Source organism: Condylostylus longicornis, unplaced genomic scaffold (genome assembly GCF_029603195.1).
Source record: "Condylostylus longicornis isolate FDR11 unplaced genomic scaffold, ASM2960319v2 ptg000077l, whole genome shotgun sequence".
In the NCBI taxonomy this organism is placed as follows: Eukaryota; Metazoa; Arthropoda; class Insecta; order Diptera; family Dolichopodidae; genus Condylostylus; species Condylostylus longicornis.
This window is the reverse complement of record NW_026578045.1, coordinates 4,161,831-4,185,873: the sequence shown is the minus strand read 5'-3', so window position 1 is coordinate 4,185,873 and position 24,043 is coordinate 4,161,831. Positions and strand designations below refer to the sequence as shown.

At 21.0% G+C, this 24,043-nt stretch overlaps 1 protein-coding gene across 2 annotated transcripts; it reads right to left on the bottom strand.

Moving 5' to 3' along the window:
- Nucleotides 1-1,461: 1,461 nt before the first annotated feature.
- On the bottom strand, nucleotides 1,462-23,173 carry LOC129612822 (cuticle protein). Of its 2 annotated transcripts, XM_055526605.1 has the most exons (4): nucleotides 22,544-23,173; nucleotides 21,537-21,623; nucleotides 12,864-13,007; nucleotides 1,462-2,224 (listed from the first exon to the last, which is right to left on the bottom strand). In XM_055526605.1, exons 1-4 carry the CDS (start codon nucleotides 22,775-22,777, stop codon nucleotides 1,868-1,870), a joined length of 822 nt encoding a protein of 273 aa, XP_055382580.1. In that variant the 5' UTR covers nucleotides 22,778-23,173; the 3' UTR covers nucleotides 1,462-1,867. The 2 variants fall into 2 exon arrangements, with proteins under 2 accessions (XP_055382580.1, XP_055382581.1); XM_055526606.1 differs by lacking the exon at nucleotides 21,537-21,623 and having other exon boundaries at nucleotides 1,467-2,224; nucleotides 22,544-23,171.
- Nucleotides 23,174-24,043: the final 870 nt, after the last annotated feature.

Sequence of the window (24,043 nt, the reverse complement as noted above, 5' to 3'; positions counted from 1 at the left end):
TTAATTTTTAGAAAGATTTAATTGTGTTATTAATTTTTTATTTTAAATTATACATAATAATGTAAATTTAAGGAGACTAAGAATTTGCATTTGTATTAAATAATTTTCTTTAACTAATTTTAAATTGTTTTAAAAACATTTGAATAATAGTTGAAAATCAAATGATTTTAAAATAAATTTAACTTATATAATATTTTTAATTAGTGTATGTGTGTGTGTGTCATCTTTTATATAACATCTATTGAAAATATTTACAATTATTAAGTAAATATGGAGTGAAATTTAAAATTTTAATTTAATTTAATTATTATAATGTTTATTAATAATTATATTATTAATTATTATAATTATGGAACTCTAGAAATTAAAAAAAGATCTCTTTAAATCTTAATTTACTTATTTATGATTATTGACTTAAAATTAATAATAATAAGTTTAGAACGCAAAGTAAATTTTACATAAAAATATATAGAAGACTACCATTTTCAGTTGAGGAAAAATTATAAAATAAAATTTTTATTATTAATAATTACAAATTTTAAACAAGAAATATGGTTAATCAAGTCTTGTATTCCTATTATTATAGTAAAATTCAAATATACTTATTATATTTCATGTAAAAATTTTATAGTTTTTAAAAGATTTCAAAGTTCCTATTAATTGCTCGTGTTTTTTAAAATTGTTTCAATTGTTTGTTTTTTAACATTTAGATTATCATTTGTTGCCATTTTTTTTGTAGGATTTATAAAAATTTATGACTTTTACTAATAAATTTTATTAACCATTTGTATTTGAATTTGTTAATTTTAAAATAATATTAGATTTCAAATTTAACAAATCATTTTTGTCTAACTGAATATTAATATTATCTCTTGAAAAGAAAGTATATTTTAATAGAGGAATTGATTTACTCCCTAGATTTAATTTTATAAAATCGAATAATATCATTAATTAGGTTTTAAGTTCAAGTATAATTAAGGTAAGTTTCTGAGACTGTTGTGACTATTTTTTGTTGTTATTTTCTAGTAATAAATAAAACAAACAATTTTTTTTTTTAATTTAACAAAAATTCTTTTTTATTTTTATCTTATTTAATTTATTTTCTTCTTCTCTCTTCTTTTTTTTATTGTTATCAATTAAATTTTTTTGCATTAATTTTTCATTTAAGATCACATTACAAGTTTCTTTTTTTCAATTTATTTTTTCTTTCTTATTTAATTTTTAAATTCAAAATTGTATACTTATATTTTTCCAAATTAAAATACATACAAAAAAATAAAATTAAATTATATAATACATAAAATATTCTTAATTTAATACAGCGGATTTTTATAATTTATTCGTAGTTAAAAAAAAAAATATATAGACTTTGATCAAATTCACAAATTATTCACTAAATTAATGTACATGTGAATGAATGTAAATAATGTGAAAATTTATATTCACTATATTAATGTACATTGTTATTAATTAAATTTATTCAATGAAATTTTTTATAAAATAAATTTTTAAAATTTTATTTCTTTTATTTATTTGAAAATAGTATAGTCAAAATGAAATTTATGACTTATAATATACTACATTTTATATATGAATGTATGGTGTATAAAAATAATAATAGTTGATTAAATTTTGAAATTTATAAATATAAATATGCTAATATGAAAATTTTAAATTTTAAATTTTTATTTCTTTATAAGATTTTTATTTTAATTTTAATATAAATTTTAAATACAATAAGGAAAACTAACTTGATTTATTTTGTTTTTGTATAAATAAGAAAAATATTTTTCCAATTATATAATTTTTATTTTTTTATTATTATTAATAATTTTTTTTTTTGCTTATATAATTTATTTTTACTGATTTACTGATGATATTGTTGATATTGTGGCTGTTGTTGTTGTTGTTGTTGTTTATATTGTTGATATTGTGGTTGAGAATGTTGATGTTGTGATGGACCTGCTTGTACTGGCTGCCTTAAAAGTTGTTGTGGTGGTGGTGTTGGTATTTTAATAACAATATCAGTTGGTTCACGTATAACTTCAGCTTTAAAACCTTCTTTTGGATCAGCTGTATATTTAACGGTACGAATAAAACCATCTGAATCAACAACTGAATAGCTACCAGTTATAACATTACCATCACGAACTTCTTTACGATTTTGATAATTTGTAAATTCATCATCTTTTACATCAAAACCAAATTGATATGATGGATTTGTCTATAAAATAATCCAAAAAGGGGATAAATATTTTATTAATTTAAATAAAATTGAAAATTATTTTACAATTAGTATATTTGATTTTTTATTTAATTTAAATTTATATTTTAAGTATTTATTAATTATAAAATTTGAAAAGTTCACATTTCATGTGTGATTTTTTTTATGAAAGTATATAGAAAATTATTATGTAAAAATTGGAACTTGACAGGACAGGAGAGCGATTCGAAAGTAGATATAAGTCCTTGAATGTTTCATTTATTAACTACAATATTCGGCCAAGGTTGAAACTTTTTAATAAAAGGTTTATTGTGTTTAAATTTTAAGTACATATAAACTTGAGTAGATTATTCAATTCCGTACATAAAAATTTTCATTTAAAATTTAATGAAAGGGAAAGGAAAAAATGATATTGAAAATAAAAATTTTTTTTTTTTATAATTTTTTATGTTGCGCGATTTTTAAAAAATAAAACAAAAAAACTAGAAATTTTTCTGTTAAAAACAAAAACCAGATTAAAGGATTCCTATAGTATTTTACAAGTATGTATGTATGTACATATAAATCTCAACACTACATTGTCTTATTTTTAGCACATTTCAAAAAAAAAATATTATGCAACTCTATCTGTCCGTTTGTCTGATATATTAATCCTACATCCCTTAAAATAGAAAACTGCTACACAAAAAATTTCATAGAGAAAGAAAAAATCCGCAGAAACTATTCTAGATTCTTGAAAAAAAATCAATCTCTACTTCATTTTTGACAATTAATATTGTTTGTATTGAAATTTTAAGCTATTTTCAAATTATAATTATATGAAAAATGTCAACAATTACCCGTTATCTTAAATAAATTTTATTGAAATTTTTCATATCGCGTCTCCTTGGCAAAATTGTAGGCAAAATTGTATAAAGGTGGCAAAATTGTAGAAAAATTTGAAATTTTTATATTTTTGAATTATTTAAATTTTTTTGCCACCTATTTCTTCGAAGTTACATACATACTTTTTTGGGAATTATACGATTAAAACAATCTTAAGTGAAGTTAATCCAAACACACGTAAATTTTATTATAACTTGTTTATTATCAGTCTGATCATGGATCTCACTTTTTTACACATTTTTTATTCACTCTCATAATTTTTCTCATTCTCATAATTTTCTAATTGATATTTCACTTTTCCAATAAGACTACTCATTTTTTTAAATTAGATTTTAATTAGATTAGCATTTTTTTCTCATATTATCGATTGAATTGTTCACTTTCAACAAAAAAAGTGAAAAATTTTTGTATACAATTTAAAAAAAAAAAAAAACGAGATGATAGTTACTCATTTTCTTCTCACTTTCCGAGAAAAATAGTGAGATAGACGATCAGACCCTCATGTTCAAACTCTATTTGAATTATTAAAGATAAATATCTCACCCTAAAAGTAGACAGCGGAAGAACATGAAAAAAGTAACCTGTTTTGTAATGCTAATTGATTATTTGAAATTTGCTACTTTATAAGCCCTTAATTTTATTGAAATTCATTTGGTTTATTAATTGGTTTAATTTATATTTTATATAAAAAAAATAAAATTATATGGTATGTAAACTTTTACATAATATTGAACCAGTTCTTTTTTTTTTTGTGTAAATTATGATTTTGTTTTTTATTTTTTCTTGTTCGCCAGTTTATTTAGGTTAATATAACAATTTTTGTTTTTTTTTGAGGTGGTTTTTAAAAATTAATTTTGTGTTTGTTTTTTTTTTACTAAGAAATTTTTAAAGTGGTAAACTCTATTTTTCCTTTTACTTACATATAAGTATTGTACAACTTTTATAATATGGTATCAAAAAATTTGAAGAAAAAAAAAGCAAAAACTTTTCAATTAATTATTTGAAAAGTTAAAAAAACTGGTTTTAATATTTTTAAGTAAATAAATTTTTGCACACAAATACTAGGTATGTATGTACGAGTACTTAAAATCAGTACGTTTAAACTTGTGTATACCATAAATGCAATTCATATACTACGTAATTAATACTCTTTTTGTGTACAGGGAGCGGATGTAAAATTGGAGCGAATTCTAAAGCGAAAGTGTTTGTTGTATGCCCTGTTACCAATGCAAAATTTAAAGTACATTGTATTTAAAAAAAAAAAATTAAGTGTGTACCGGTTTTTGCATTTTGCGTTTTTTTTCATTAATTCTGGGCTTTCTGCAGATAAAAATGTCTGCATTTTTATACGAAAGCAAAAAAAAATTAAAAATAAAATTCCTCTCACGTTTCTAAAATTTGGATATTTGATCAGCATATTTTATGAAATGTTATTGTAAATGAATAAAAAGCATAAATTACAAATGAAATGAAAAGTGAATTGAAATCTTATTTGAATTGTAAATAATTTTGAAAAAAATCTTTGCTATTATAAATGCATAACTTACAATACAATTGAACTGAACAACATTATAAACATTCATATATACTTTATGGTCTGTCAGAAAAAGAGTAAGAAGAAGCAAAAAAAAAAAAACAACGAAAAAAATAATTAAAATCACCGCTACTTCTCTTTTGTTTTCTTTTTGCCTTTCTCAAAAATTTGAAATTTTCGTGTTGCCTTGGATTGGGCGCGCAGGCATTTGGTTAAAAAATCAGAACAATTATTATGTACGTATATTAATCGTACACTCCTATATTGATATGGGTTTGTACTATACATATAATTGAGCTATTGAGCTACCTATAGAGCTATTGTACGTATTAGTTACCTATAGAATTGGACTATGTCTGTTATAAATTATACAAGAATGTAGGCCGATACAGATAATGATATAATTCAAATTATGGAAATTAGATATGTTTTTTTAATTCTACATCAAAATTGAGAGAAAAACAGTTTTAAATATAACATTTATAATGCTTTTTAATATTTTACAATTAAAATTAAATGAATATTTTGAATAATATTGAAATTATGTTAAAATGATAAAGTTGAGACTCTTGTACTATAATATTTAGTAATAATAATATATTTGCATATACATACTATTTATATTAAAAATTAACCCACATTATAGCAAAATAATTTTAGGTATATATGTAAACATAAAACGCCATATTAATTTAAATTATAACAAATTAATTCAAAGCCATTATATACATATTATACGAAAATCATTGAGTTTCTGAAACAAATTATAGTAAATAAAATTTAAAAATTGGAAGTGATTTAGAATTTTCCTAAGTCTTCCATTAGTGAAATTCCAGGCCATTTTCGTAATATTGGCAAAATTTTGTAAACAAATATAAATTAAATTTAAATTATTTCATTTATTCAATATTATTTTCGTTTATAATAATTATTTTTGTTTATAACAGTTTATACAATATTATACACATAATAGTTTATAATTTTGTAATAATTGATCGGTTAATAAAATTTACGTACAAATTTGAACTGAAATAATATTTAGCCGAATAATGGAAATAATTTGAATATAATGGAAAATAATTCTTTATAGGTTAGCATTTGTTTGCTTAACATATGGAATGCCCAAAACTAGTTGTTTGAATATTAAAAATATTGTGACTCATTTTGTAAAACCATTTTATAACCCAATTTGATGTAAAATTTACAATTTATGATGTAGTACAGTGATTCCGAAAGTGTTCTATAAAGACCTTCAGGTGTGATCATGAAGACCTGCAAGGGGTTTACGAAGGTGAAAAAAAATTTTCATTTGATAGAAATGAAAAATGAAGGTATGGAAAGCAAGTTGTGCTAATGTAAGTTGCTATGGAAAGCAAGTTGTGCTAATTTAAGAATTACTTTAATCTTATTTAAATTTAATAATTAATTAAATTTAATAACTTAATTTAATAAATTCAATAAGAAAATATGAATTAAATCAAATAAGTTTTTTATTTAATTTTCTAACATCATCTATTTCTACTATTAGAAATTTAAATCTATCAAAGAAAATAGCAGACGATCTGGTCAAAAATTGGAAAACATGCACGCCAAAGGGTTTACGAGAGCAAAAAGTTTGAGAACCTCTGATGTAGTATATTCATATAATCCATATTTTTGCAAATTTACTATTTCTAAATTTTAAAATGTAAAATATTTGAAACATTATGTCGAAAAAAATGTGTCAAATTATTAAGATATTTGTTTTATTTTTAAAATATACATACACATAAATATATATTACTAAACATAGAATATGCCCTTACATCTGCTATACTATAATCTATACTATAATATTATCTGTTTCACTTTCATATTATATCACGTTACTACAGTACCGTTATACTAGTATAATATAACATTAGTATATGTGTTAGGTATGAAAGAGGTGAGTTGGAATTTATAATAATAATAACGAGAAAAAAGTATGTATAACTACTAGCATTTCAACTAAAACTCGTTACTGATTTGTAATGGTTTGTGTAGAAAAAAAAAATATTTTGCATGTACCAATGTACCTACAATACGAGTACTACTTTTATATAGTTACTTATAATTGAATTATATATAGGAATAAAAATTATTCTTATAAAGGTCGTTTTTTTTTTTTTAAAGACAAGTAGGGTGTGACCATAATTGTTAAATAATACACAGTATAATATATTCATCTACTACATATATATAGCATATATAACATACATATATACAATTTTATATTGTAATACAATAGGATATTGCATTCTTTTATAAATAGACAATATAAAAGCCGTAGACTTTTTTGACAAGACTTTTAGACAAAGAATAATTGAAAAAAATTTTTCTTACACCAAATAGTTTCAATAGTATACAATAACGTATAACTGGAGGAGACAAATGAACAAAAAAAAAAAAGAAACTTTTTCTAAATTTAAGATTATTAATTTGTATAACATTATTATTATTTTAATAATGGTATATATATAAATTAATATATTAAATTGAAATTGTTATATAATAAAATTTACAATTACGATTTGAATTGGTTTATTATACATATATATACGAGTAACAGAAATAGTTTATTAAAAATAGCTATGCCATATTATACTGAAGGTCGAATTCTGTTACGTTTTTTTTTTTTTGATTACGGATTTTATAAATTCCCTTCCTATTTATTGTATAATATTAGAGTACAGAGGAATACAATTTACAATTCACTTGATAAACTCACACATTTATTTAATTTATTTAATTTAATTTAATAATTTTATTATGTATTGTGTTCTTATAAAAGAAAAATTTTGAATAACATTATTGCCTATTTACAGGCTGAAATTTTTTTTCGGAAAATATCTACATAGTTTCTTTTTTACTAACGTGTAACATAAGAATAATAATTGAGGCGGTCAGCATCAAACATTTTATATGAAAATCTTAAAAATGCAAAAGCGATTTTTTGTCAAAATAGAGTGAATGAGAGGAGTAAATTAAGTATTTTGAAAATATAGGAATAATTCTTAGAGGCCATTACAGCTCTTGAACATTATAATTCATTTTTGCAAGAATTTTGAATAGGCCATTAATATGTTGAGCGACTCAATTGACAAAGATGAATTTTTTGAATGTATAGGCAACATTAGGCACTTAATATTTCTACTAAAGTGAATAATGTCTAATCAATTTTTCAAATATTTCAAATTTTTGGTCAATTATAAAATTTAATACTAATAAAGTATACAAAAAATTAAAACTAACTGTAGAACTCACTTTGGATTCAGTATATAATATGTACATAATACTAAGAGAACTCTTGTATGCGCCTTATAATCTATAGGTATACATAATGAATTTTTAAAATTATTATTAGAATGAATTTTTTTTTTTGCGTTTGACAAATTCATTTCGATAGTAAATTTCGATGCCATCAATTTATTTCGATAGTAAATATAATTTACATAATATAAGTAGCTGAGATTTGGAATAAATCAAAAAAAAAAAATTATAAATTCTCCCTTTCTCTTTTTTTATTCTCTCTTTATTCTCTTTTTTACTTTAAAATGCAAAAGTCACAAGTGATTGCTTCAATTTTAATAAAATTTTCATTGAATTTGGAATTTTAAATTTTTTGATAAATTTCTGAAATTATTCTATATTCGCTATAGACTTACCGTTTTCACGAAATGTTTTCACGAAAACGGTAAGTCTATAGCGAATCCTAACAATTAAATATTATTTAAAATTTTATTATTTAACAATTTAAAATTATTAAATATTATTCTTTTAAAAATTCAAATATTTATTTCGTTTTTATTTGCGTGAAATAGTGTAATTAAAATTTTATGGAGATAGTAAATTCCAAGGAAGAATTAATTTTCCAATTGAAAACTAAGTAAGCATATATTTCAGAAATCATTGCCAATTTAATCTGCCACTTTATACGCAAGCAATTAATATATTTTCGAAAAAAAATTATCTAATAAATTTCTTTTACAAATTTCAATTTAAGTATAGATTTTTTCTTTTAACTAAGCTTAAAATTAAATAATCTTGGTGATACTCGTATTTATGTGCATATTATGTATGTACAATATATGGTTAAAATTCATTAAAATCATGACTATTTTTTATTAAGAGAGAAATTCCAATGAAAAATTCATTTGCTATTATTTTTATATACATATATGGTTTTAACTACAAACTATATTAATAGAGAGATGATGATGACAGTAGAAATTGAATAATATAAGTAATAGGTTTATTAACCTTACTATATATGCTTGCAATTTACTTACATGCAATATTTTTGCAATTATTAATTTAAACTCATCATATATATATATATATATATATATATATAATGAATTATTGTTAAAAATCTTGTTTATTTTCTTTGAATATTTTAGAGAAAATCATTTAAATTAATATGTGTATATATGCGATTTAATGTTATTATGTGTGATAGTATATGTAACAGATGAATTGGGTATTTCCTGTAATAAAACAAAAACGTATATTGTCTATTGCCTATATATATATATGTATGTAAAAAAAATAAATAATTTCTTACGGAAAAACTTTTTCTTATTGATGACAATCGGAAATTTTAATTTTTTTTTTGTTTTTTGGAAGTGAATAATAAATTTTATGCTCCTAAATATTTTACATGAAAATAAAAAATCGTTTATCAAAAATTTCAATAATATTTTATAGTTCCTTTTTTTCTCGCTAGATTTGTTTTTGTTAATTAATCGTTTTGTAACAAGGCTGATGTGACGACACCTTATATACCACCACTATAATTATTTTATTGTTATTAAAATAGTGTTGCCATTTTAACCCAAAATGGGGCAAATAAACTAACAAAACAAATTTTATAATTTTAAATTACTCTATTGGTTGTGATTTTTGTAAATATATGCTCGTATTATAAACTGTTTTTAAAATCCTAAGCTTATATTTTTTAACTTAGCTTTTGTAGATTTTGCTATTAGGCTAATTTTACTAACATATGATTTCATTCATTTTAGCTGTTAAAATTTAACTCGATTTGGCTAAATTATTTGAAGGTAATGGATAGGCCTAGGATAATAAAATTAATGGTTGTATTTTAATTATAAATTCTCATACTAGCTATTTTTTAATCCAAGGTTCGCTTTGAAATTGAATTGACTTGAATTTTACAGAGTTATCAAAACACAACGGGGCATTTAAGCTGGAAAATTTATTGAAAATTTGAAATACAATTATTTAATCACATTTAAAAGTAAAAATTTTTCAATACGTCTAAAAGAAAGTAGACTCTCTGTAATTAAAAACGCAATTCCTCAATCACATTTGAAAGTAAAAAATATTCACCACATTCAAAAGAAAGTAAACTCTCTGTCAAGGATATCTAGTACATATTTTTAGGATTTGTTTGCACATACATATGGCCGGTTTTTATTTAAAAAATTATTTATGTGGTATATATACATACATACTAATTATCTGTTAATTTTGTTGTCATTACATTTTATTCAAAATTACTTCAGTTGACGTTAACAGACATAACATACATATTATAATATTTATGGTAAATTTGAGGTAAGATAAGCTAGATAGAGTAAAAACAAAAACTTAAATTTATTATGCGTGAAAGTTATGTAAGATAGGTCAGTTGCCTATTGTATATATATATATATATGAGATATAAGGATATTAAAACAAGTTTGGATTAATTTAATAGTTGTGATATTATCTAATGTCACAACTATGTATATAGTCTGACATTATAATGAAAAATTTCAATAAATTTTTATTTTATGATTAATAATAAACGTCATTACAGAATAATGGCATTTTAACAATGAAATTTATTGAATTTTATAAAACTTGATCATTGGAAAAGAAATTAAGTTTAAAAATAATTGACAAAAGTCATGTAAACATTTGAAATTCAAAGGCATTTAAATTATGTAATAAGATAAAATTCACAATTTCGTAGTTAATTGACATTTTTGTTGTAATTTAAAAATGTTTCACAATCAATCATAATCGCATGAACATGAAGGTCAACTAACTTTTTTAAACTGAGTATTTTATTGCTCAAATGAAAATGAATTTAAGAAAATTTCGTAGCCATAACATTTTTTTCTAAAATATTTTAAAATAAAATCATCAGCACTTTTTATTCTAACATAATACAGATGTTTATAAAAGCAATACTGCAATAAAAATGTGATATATTTTTGACAATTCTATAAATATACAAAACAGTTCATAATATGATCTAACTGCATTATATTATAACAACTTGTCTATATTATTGATAATTTTGCAATATTTATGAACAAAATAGATTTGTAACATTATTGTTTATAAACACTAATATAACGAAGTTTTGGATATATATATATATATTGTGATATATATATTTATATATATATCACAATATATATATATATATTTTACTGTATTTATGAAAAGGCCTAATACTGACAGTAAGCAGAGCCTGATTAAACGCAAAATTTAATCGAATTTTATGATGCAATAATAAATTAACAATATATAAATAACTAATTTAGTTTTTTAGAAATTTATAAAAATATAAAAGTTTGATTGGAGATGCTTCTCTAATTAGCATTCCGAACCTATAACATTTTCATTAATACGCGTAATTGATAAGTTACAGTCTAATTTAATAACATATGAAATTGTATGAAATAACTAAATTTTTTTTTCTATAAGAAATAAATATGATTCCAAATAGATCTATATATAATCACTTTAAGATTATATATATAATCACTTTCAAATAATGTGAAACTCCTAACATAACATTATAGCTAAAAACAGACATAATTAACTCTATAAGATGACTATACGTTATATACACTAAAAATAGCTTAAAAAATATTTGTGTACAATTATGTAAAATACAAGCAAATTCCATTTAAATATAATCAATTTAATTTCTATTTATGTATATTTTATTAAGATATTTATATGATATATATGATGTATCATATATATATCTTAATATATATATATATATATATATATATATATATACTATATATCATATATATATTTTATTAAGATATATATGTGATATATATGATGTATCATATATATATCTTAATATATATGTATATATACTACATATCATATATATATATATAATTTAATTAATGAATTTAATATTATTTTATTCACATAAGTTATATTACATGAGATGTTTAATCGCTATTTATGGGAAAACATGCAATTATATCGATAAAATGTAAATCATATGGAATAATCTTCTTATTTAGTTCGTATATATATATATATGTATATATACATATATGTACATAATCAAATGAATTTTAATAAATTTTCAGTTTTGTTTTTCTATTTCCTTTAAATAAATTGTTGAAACCAGTATACTCGTATTATGTATATAAGTATGTCTATTATGCATCTATCTATTTCATAAAGTTATTTAAAATATTCATTTAAAAATAAAACTCTTTATAGTTTTCTGATACGAGTGACTCATTAAATATTTTAGAGATCTGTATATATATAGTTTTTTTTTAAAGTATGTGCATATATATCAAATCAAATTAATTTGGGCAATTGAATTATTCAACTTACTCGTAATTGTAAAATTTGCAAAATTTGAGTCTAAGTATAAAATAAAAATTCTGTTATTTTTTGTTAAGAGAAAATCTCTGATATCGGACTCATTAAAATTTAATTGAAATATAATATATATGCTATATATCAGTTAAAACTGTCATGAACCATAAATTATTTATGTTGAATATAATTCGAATTCTGCTTGCAAAAAGGAATAAATTCAATTAAATATAAAATTATTTCAAGATTATTATAAACATTCTAAATTATAAACGTGTAAAATAATCTCAATGTCAAAGAAGATTTTTATAAAATTCCCATAAGAATATATGTATATATGTAAGTATTATGTACATTTATTAAAATTTTCAAGATTTCTTCATTTGAATTGCCGAAACTCAAATTTCTCTTAATATTGAATGAGACTAATTGATGAGACAGCATATAAATAATTACAACATTGCCGAATTGTTTCAACAATATTGGTATATAACAATATTTTTAAAATCACGGAATGATTCTTTATATGTACATTTTATAATTAATTTTAAAAAAAATTATTCAAAATTGCACATAAATTTATTAAAATCATATACTTACATCATATTCTTCTGGTTCTTCTTGTGACAATTTACCACCTTGTTTACCAGATGATCTATGAATTAATTGTTGTTTTGGTGCCTGAGGTGCTGCTTTATAATTAACAGCTTGTGGTGCATGATGTTGTGGTTGAACATATTGGAACTAATATATATAAAATATAATAAATTATTTAATTAATTAATTTAATAATAAATATATATAATTTATTAAAATTTTATTGTGAGAATATTAATTTGAATTTTATATTATAATAAGTAAAAATACGCTGTTAACTGGTAGCTGTAAATTATTTCATATATTCGTATATATATATATTTATGTATATATATATATATATATATGTAGATGATTCTGAATATTAATAATTATTATATTAATTTATTAATTTTTACCATGTTAAAATGTGTGTATACAATGTACGTGATATTAATTTAACAAATTAGTTCCCATTGTGCTTCAATCCTTTAGAAATGCAATAGATGCAATAGGATGTACATATGTTTGTATAAATGTAGAATATACTCAATTAATTGTGATGTATATACATGCTATAAATTCTCATATTATAAATTTATAATTTCAAAATTTCCAATAAATTAAATTATTAATGATTTTTGATTGTGGGAACCAATTTATTTTTAAAACAAAAAATCTTTAAAGAATAAAAAAATAAAAAATTAATTTATACAATATATTAATGATTAGATTAGAGAGGATTTACTATTATTTTATTATTGTTTTTTTATTATTATATTTTATTAAAATGGGTAAGGTTTTATTATTATAAAAATTAATTTTAATAAAAACAGTGAATGTACAATAAAATCATTTTGACATTTTGATTAATAATTACATTATACAAAAATATGTGGAGAGTATGTGAGTATGTGAGAAAATTACTAATTTGGAGAGATAAGTATTTTGCTCGAATTCGAAACTATTTAATTACTCAAAAATTATTTAATTTCTCAACGCCAGAATAAATTATTACAATTGAGAGAATAAAATAACGTCATCAAAAAAAAAAAATAAAGAGAGAAAATACTATTATTTTAAAAGCTTTTATTATTGTGTACAACAATTCTCGGGCAAAATTATCTCCCGATGAGAGAATCTCTCGATTCCAAATTTCGGAGTATAGATATATGAAATTATTAAAAGAAATTGAAAAGAATAAAAATTTTAGTTAGAAATATCGAAATTTTACTGTATGAATAAAAAATTAATAAATGTACAATAAAATTTCTAAGTAAATTTCAATGAAGATGAGCACAATATGCCAGTGGCATTCATTAATGAAGATAAAATATACTATATATAAGATGAAAATTGATAATCAGATTTTTAACAATATTCCTTTCAAGATTTATAAAGATGGTTTGTTTTCTGATGCTTTAAGCAATTAGTTTTTATTTTTCATTTTTCAATTTAAATTTATTGGATTATAAAAATAACAATAAGAAAATGTTTTTACAAGTTGATTTTATCATTAAATAAATTGATAATTTTTTTTTTTTTGCATTGCATAATTGCACCCCCCTCATAAAAATTGTTAACGAATTTAATTTATTAGTATTTTTTAATGATAATTATAAGACTTGAATTTAATTTTAAGGTAATTAAAATAATTTACTATTAAATTACAATAATTGTAATTATTGTCTATTTTATGGAATAATTAAATCTAATGCTAATGATGTGCACATAAAGGCAGTACTGGCAGATTTTGTAATAATATTCAGCACTTTTCGTGTTCTATATTCGATTCAGTTCTCTCTCAAATGAGGCTTGTAGTTTTGTTCTGTTTTATCCTAATACAAAAATTTTCAGTTTATTCTGTGTAGTATAGGATAGTTACAAAATTATTTTTGACCAGATTAATATTAAAATTTTTAAAAATTAATATTATTTCTATAATATTACTTTATTATTGAAGCATAAGTCATACTCAATTTAGCTATTATATTCAAAGAATATTCCATTTTAATTACAATAATAATCTTCTACTAGATGTGCAAAAAAATATTAAATTTAAATTAATATTAAATGAAAATTAAATGAAGAGAATATTTTCTATATTAGATACTTTTATAATTTAAGAAGTTTTAACAGAAAAATGTGCATTATCAGCATTAATTTAATATGAATGAAGACAAGATCATATATTTAAAAGAAAAGAATGAAGAAGAATTTATTAAAGGTTGAAATAATCACGATCTTTTCTTGATAATATATTTGATATTTTAATCAATTTCAATTTATAAATACAATAGGTAATATTATATATATATATGAGTACCTATATATTAATTTTAATAGTTAATATTTAAAAGCCCCATAATGTTTTAGGTCATGTTTCAACACAAATTGTATGAAATAATAATAAAAAATTTATTGATGTAGAAAAACTAAAGTCAATGCCATATGGTTACAAAGTACTTAAATTGCACATTTTATCAATAAATCAATCAAGTTTTTGTGTTAAAATTGAAAAGAATAAAAAAAAAATTTTTTAAAAAATTGTAGGAAAAGTTTAAAGATTAAAAGTATTGAAAAGTTGCGCACCTTAATTTTTGTATTTCGTTTTTTTTTTTTTTGTAACTTTCAACTCTTTGGCTTTTCAATTTTATATTTTAAGAGAATGTAATTGAAAAAGCAATAAATGTAATTGTTATAATGGTAAAATTTGAAAAAAAAAAAAAAAAAATTATTTTTGTGTATTTCTTTTTTAATAAATTCAATGATTTTTATCATTTAAATTTGCAATTTTTTTTTTTTTTAAATTTTAATTAATTTATTAAATTTTCCCGATATTCTCATATTATTTTCTAAGAATATTTATTTTCTACAATTAAGATTGTTTAAAATTATAATCACTCTTATTTTGTAAATCTCACTCTTAGCACACTGAAATTCGTAATTTCTTCCGATTATTGTGAATTCCGTTGTAGTCGAATAATTGTATTCCGAAATTCGTAATAGAGTAATTATACGAATCACTTTCGTAACGAAAATAAAATGCGAAACATCTACTAATGAAATTTTCAAAAGTAGAAAGCCAGTATTCAAGAGTGATCTCTTTTACACAAAAAAAATTTAACAAATAAATTTTTTTACATAAAAAAAATTTATTTGTTAAATTTTTTTTATGTAAAAGAGTAAAATTCAAATATTTCGTAGAATTTATCTCTACGAGTGATATTAGTAATTACTCAAAAGTCTGAGTACGTAAGTTTTGCTTGAAATTCGTAGAAATTTACGAGTGAAATTCACAATATGAGTGAAGATCGATTAAATAAAAATTAAATGATCCTATATTTTAATTTATACAATAAGTCATTCTATTTATAATTCATACAGTATGATACAACAATATATTTTTAAAATTTATAATTTCGAAAATAATTCTAGAAAAACACATAAATAAAATATATTGTAGGATATTTGAATACATTATTAAATCTTAATATATATCACAAATAAGATATATGAGATTAAAAAAAAAATATTACTCTCTCTCTATCTCTTTTAAAATATTTCAAGCTCTGCTTCAAAATAATTGAAAATTTTTGGTAGATCATACTAAATTAGACCGGAATGACAAAATAGCAAGATAAATCAAATATTCGAAAACAATCAATATTAAGCTAACGATTCGACTTAATGAGAAGAAAATGATCGCATTTTGTACAATGTAAAACAAAATTTGATCTCTTGAATTATATTATTTATACTGGACGATTAAATGTATCGATTTCCAACCATTGATAATCGAATTGGAATTGAAGCTATAACATATACTATAAAGCATATTATCAGTTAACCAAATTTTTCGCTATTTTAAATCCAAATTTTAAAAATATTTCATTTTTATTTAAAATGGACTTAAGTCCACTTTCTAAATAAACCTTCGAATCATAACTTTTTAACTAAATTAGAAAACTAAGACTACAATAGATAATAATTTTAACTACAATAGATTAATAATAATTACAGTTATTTTCGAATTTATTTTCGAAAATATTATTGATTAACTATATGTATATATAATATAATAAATAATTACTGTAATATTGGCGCCTTGCTTGAAACATAATTATTTTGAGACAATGCAACTAGTTCGTTAATGCTCGATAATGTTTGATAATGTTTGAAGCTAATTAATATTTACTAGAAATAATTAATAAGTATATGCATAATAAAATAAATGATAGTAATTATAAAGCAATTTTGAATATGTAAAGAGATTTTTTTTTTACATATTTTAAATTATTGAGTAATTATAATAAAAATATAAAAATATCGCAATTATACTGCAAAAAATTGCTTTGCTGCATGAATGCAAAATCTATATGGAAATTTATTTGAAAAATAAATAAGAAATTGGCATAAAATTATCAAAATAACGTTAGCATATAATTCAAGTAATTAAAAATATAAGAAATTTTTACAAGTTTTCAATTTTAATTGCACTTATATTATTGGCTCTTTTTATGATTAACTTATTTTTTTGAGGAAGTTTTAAATTAAACAAAAAAAAAACGATATGGCATGCAATTTATTTTCTTCCAAATTTAAATTTCCTTGATCACACACATTAAAAAATATTTTCGTGACAACATTTAGACAAAAACAAAAAGAAAAAACTGAAGAAAATTTAATGAAACATTTTCCAATTTTTCATTACCTATTTGTTTTGTTAGAAATTTTGAAAGTTGTGTTTATAAATTTCAATGTGCTTACATATAGGCCAGCGAATATTGCATAATTGAATATTTTCAAAGATAAAATGAATTTTATCGCACGTGTCGCATAAGAATCAATATTGTTATATTCATAATAAATTGCTATATATGGTAGCATAATATATTGTGATACTAGTTAATATATAACCAATACATTTGTATAACAGAAATATTTTACATAAAATGGCACACATATACACAATAAGACTGCCACATTTATCTTTATAAAACATTTAAGTTATGACAAAAAAATTTATCAAAATTAAAAAATAATTTTAAAAAATAATACAGGCCTAACTATACTTCCAAGTGAAGAATGAACAAGGCTCTAAATTCTTATCATATTACTATAGTGTTTCCATTTAAGATCATCCAATTTTTTGTGTTATATAACTTTGAGCTAATAGAAATCACTCATAACGTATAACACTTTCAACTACATGAGCTCATACAAAGCAGTACATAGTTGGAAAGAATTTAGTTATAGCCCATATGTTCTGGAAATTGGATTTAATAGATTTTTATGTGATATACGAAAAATGTTAAATTTTTCAACATTTAAGTATATAACAGAACAGAATACAGGGTTTCATTTAAAAATTATTGCCAACAACTATTTAAAATGTTATATTCCTTTCATATTCCTTTCATATTCACTTTCTTAATTCCCAATATTTCAATTTCTTGTCCATTATACACGTTGTTGAACAATCTATAGAAAATGATTAAATTACATTATACAATTTTTTTTTTCAAATCTTATACCCCGTGTCCCTAACACAGTTGGTTTTTATTCTGATTTATTACAGAAATCAAAATATTTTACCACAGTGATAGCTTGTCAACTGCGATTATTAAAAAACAAAAACAAGCAAAAATTTTTCAACAAAATATGCGGAAAATATTGATTTTAAGTCAACTATTTTTTTAATTTTTTTTTTTGTTGTGGTTCACTTAATTGTGTTCTCAAAATTTTAACAAATTTATTTAATTTTATGACTATTATTTTTCAATTACACATTCATTCACATAGGTTTTTGTTAAAATTTTTTTCTTAACTTTTATTTTTCGAACAACAAGACAACTCATAAACCACATACAGAATAACAGTATAAAAGTACAAATAACTACATACATATAAAACGCTAACAAAACAACGACAAAACGAAAAACACAGAGAAAAATACGATAAATAAAATGGGCCACATAGCTTTATTTTTCTTGTTGTTGTTGTTGTAAAATTTTGACATGATAATCGATTAAATGAGAAGAAAAAATCAGAAAAAAATTCTCTTATGCAATAATTTAAAATTCAGAAAGTAAAAATAACTGTTATATGAATACAGGGTGGTTGACTCTCTATGATATTTTAGAAGAAATTTCGACCTTAGTTTTCCACTTAATGAAGAAATATTGTTTTTGAAATGTTGACATTTTTACATATATATATGTTTAACATCAAAGTAAATGTCAAAAAAAAAATAACTTGTAATGTTATAATGTAGCATGAAATAATGTCAAAAATAGAATAACATGTGATTTTGCATAATAACTGGAAAATATATTTTAATAAAAATTTTTTAGAATTTAACAGAAACATTAAAACTGTTTTTTTTTTTTATATAAATGAAGTGTATAACAGTTTTATTTTTAATTTATTAATTCGAATTTAATACTCGAAATCAAAATTTTCTCTAGTATAATTTACGTTCCGTAAATTTTAAAGTTTTTGACACTCATTTTGATGCCTTGTAATTTAAGAAGATGGAAGTGTTTCCACTCTATTGAATCACCCTGTATAGTAGGTACAAGGCAAATAACGTAAACTCAATTTAAAATTATTCAAGTGTTAAACTATATCATACCTATAACGGTATACACATAACGGTATATATGGTCTATAACCGAAAATATTATATGCCTATATGCATTTTAATAATAAGTACTATGTGAGTGTGCCTTAAATAGGATAATTGTATATTTATAACTTCATTGTATATGTATACAATATTGTTATACGTATATTCATTAGAATGGTATAGTAACAATAACCGAGTTGATCGATTAAAAATATTTTTTTTTGCTGTTGTGTTGTTTAACTAGTTTTGTATATGAAATTATTTCGAATTCTTTTCGAATTTTTTTTCGATTCAATTCGATTATTTGCAAAAGTTTGTTAAAAAAAAATAAATGGAAAAAAAATTAACAATCTTGTTAATAAAAAGTGAAATTATCAATTCTATGCGATCTTTTACAGTTAAATCGTTTAACTATTAATGCATAAAATAATAATTATATGTATAACAATAATAAAATAATTTCATTTACGATTTATTTATATTCATTGAAAATGTAGTATATAAGAGATAAATGAAATTCTCGATTATTGATAAATTATAGGTATTTTCAATTTTTTTCTATCGATTCATATAATAGTTAATGACTGTAATTTTGAATTAAATTGGATTATAATTAGAAAAAATTCTGAATATAAAATTATCAATTTAAACTTTAAAATTCAAATATGTATAACTCCAATATTATACTTATTCTGTTATATTTAAATACTTCAAAATAAAACGGTCTTATACAAACAATAATAGTATACAAATTGTAATTTTGAATTTAACTGTTATATTAATAGAATTTTTTTTAAATATGTATAACTGCAATGTTATACTTATTCTGTTATATTCAAATACTTCAAAATAAAACGGTCTTATACAAACAATAATAGTATAAAAATTGTAATTTTGAATTTAACTGTTATATTAATGGAAATATAGTGCAGAAAATGATCAAAAACGTATACATTAATGGATTAAATTCAAACTAACAGTATATATATAAGTATGTGCCATTTTCGAATTTACACTATATGTGCTACATTATAAATTATTTAATTATCATTATATTTAATTTATATATAGATTAGTGATCATATATGTAATTTTGTATTAGCATTTAATTATTGTTAGTCTATCTTCATTATTAAAAAGTGCAAACAATATTCTTCAGGATTTGTTCTTAACATACATTATTTTGTTATATATTATTGTTGTATATAGTATAATTGTGTATATTTTAATGTATTATTTTATTATATCTGTGAATAAATTTAAAAATATTTTTAAGAAAAATACTCGTAATTATAGGATTATTTAAAATTAAATGACACATATTTACTGTTACAATTTTAGAAATAAAATTTTTACAGTTTTATTAAGGAATATTTTTACGTCAAATTTTGTTTTGAAGCATTATGTCAAAACCATTTATTTGTACGAAAAACAATTCAACGAATTATGCACACTTTAAGGAGTTAAAATGTCAATTTGAAATATTTATTAAAAATATATAAAATATTGTAGTAAATTAATTTAAATGTTTTGATTTTTCATTTATATAATCGATTTATGTAATAGATATAATCGAATTTCAGAGAGAATGCTACAATACTAGAATATTTTTTCTTATTCAAATAATTGAGTGATAAAACTTTATATTAATGCTAGCAGTGTCATAGCATAGAAGCATAAATGACAATGACAGGACAAAAAATTTCATTACTGGAATACATAATTCATATCAATCGAATTTTGGAGATTTTATTAAAAATTTGTTTTATGACTGTAATTATTATGTGGTGTTTTATTTTTGTTATATACGAGTAGGTAACTTCTTTTTCCATTCTTATTTCATAGGGTTAAAAAATCAGCAAACTGTTATATAATTATAATATAACAAAATAATATTATTCACAGATATATAAATTAATGTGATATTATTTAATAATTTTTAATTAATTAATTCGATTATATTTTTAATTAATGTTAATAATATTATTGTTATATCATATTTTATAATCATTTCATTATATTATTATATAATATGTAGGTATATATATATATGTTTAAGAAATTACCTGTTGTGGTTGCTGTTGATGAAGATATTCTCTAACTGTTGGTGCAACATACGCTTGAGTATGTTGTGGACTTTGTTGTGCTCTAATCTATTTTTATAATATATAAATTCAAAATATAATAATAATGAAAATTATAATATGTATATAGATAATAATAATTTCATTTTTCAAATTTGATTATTGAAAATTTAATTATTATATAAATTTCTAATATATAGTTAGAAGATTGTTTCAATTATTTTGTACGAATTCTGTTATAATTTTTGTGGTTTTAATTGAATATGTAATGGAGATACATATATCATCAGAAATACGTCATGGCATTTCTGTAACAAAAGTACATTTCCATATAGTTTCTAATTCAAAATTCAGAAAATAGTCGAATCTTAGTTTTGCCACAATATGTTTGTAGGATGACATATTATGCATACTTAATTACTATGAATTAGAATGAAGAGATTATACGTAAATTATAATAGTATGGATTTGTATTAAATATCAATTTTTGTGCTGTTCCTCAATAAATTCCATGAGACTCCATTTTCTATGATATTTAAAGTACTTATACATAATTTATTTAGTGAATGATTGTTTATAGTTCTCTTTTTGTCATATTCAATAAAAATATTGGATATATATAAGCAGTTTTACAGTTACTTTTCTAAGGGTTTAAATAATATTGTAATATACGAGTGTATAACACATTATGTATTAAGATTTTGTGTTGTATTTACAGTTTAATACTCGAAATTTTTTTCATTTATTATACAGAATAGAATTAACATACCAATAATAAATAGGAATAATAAGAAATCAGAAGGGATAGAATTAAATATTTCATATAATAGAGAAAAGGATAATGAATTTAAGGGCACTCTTTTCATTATTTTATAAAGGGTGTATTTTTAAAGGGTGAAATAAATTTATAAAAAAAAAAAGAATTTTTTTTTATTAAAATTCTGGCCCTCTTTTGTTTCTCTTTTTTCTTTTTTTGTCATTTATTTTACCTGATCTTGTACATTATCCTTAAGTCTATGTTGTGGTCCTGGTTGTATATATTGTTGACTTTGTTCTGAATTTTGTTCAAAAATAGGTGTGGCATCACCGTGACTACCACCAGCCGCACCAGATTGTTGTGCTATTTGTTGATAATATTGTCGTAAATATGCAGGATCAACAGTACCCTGTTGAGCATTGCATAATCCAAATAATACTACTACACATAATATTATAGATTTCATTTTATATATTTGTTTTTTTTTTTTATTTGTAATATTTAATATTAATATTTTCAAATTAATTTGTATTATTAATTAGAATAACTGTTATAATTAATTAATTTTATATTTTTTTTAAGATAACTTTTTTTTTTATTTTTACGTGATAATTTTTTTCGTGCGATCACTAAAATTTCACTGTTTTTTAATTTAGAATTAATGAAATAAAAATTAAATTTTCTTATTTTAAGTAATTTTTTTTTTTTAAATTAATTATTTTTATTTAATTTTTCAATTATTATAAATTTTTTTTTTCAATTATATAATTTTAATTTTTAATAATCGCGATCGTATTTACTTGGGCACGGTTCTTATACAAACCCGTTTTACACCAGTTAAAGTCTTATATTGAATAATGATCTGCAATCATTGCAATTTTGTTTTTATATGTACCACCATAGACACATAGAAAAAGAAAAAAATAAAAACAGAAAACAGAAAAAAATTTTTGTGTTATTGAAGGAGAGTGGAGAATGGTAAAATAAAAATTTAAGAGAAGGTTTTTTTTTTCTATTGCTTTTGTTTTTATTATTGTTTTGCATGTTGCATACAATTTGTTTTTGGTTTTTCTGTATAAAAAGCCACGATAGTAATTGTACCGCCACCGCCACATTTAAATTTGATAAAAGGGAACTAAATTTTATAAATTATATATATATATATATATATATATATAATATATATATATATATATAGATTTATTATATTATATGTGTAGTGATATGTACGTAGTTATATAAATTTATATTTGCATACATATGTACATACAAGTTATGTACATAGCGAAAATTAAGATTGTATTAAAATAAATGCTCATATTTTATATGTGATTTAATTCGTATATATATCAGTTATACTATGTACGTAAATACCGTTAATTCTGGAAAATATTTATATATATAAGCATATATATATACAAAATTTACATACATCAATATATATATATATATATACAATTATAGTGTTGTGTGTTTTTGTTTGTTTAATTTTTATAGTTTTTTCCTTATGCATATTATAATATTAATATGCATTAGCATTTACTGTGATGTCAGTATATGTGTGATGTCGGTATAAATTTTTTTGTCTTGCTAATATTTCTGAAATTTTTGGATTACTTTTAATGAATTTGCATTAAAAAAAATTTTGTTTTAAGAAAATTTAAATTAAAATTAAATTCTTTTTTAAAATATTTCAATTAATATTTTAGAGATGGGAAATTTATTAAATAGA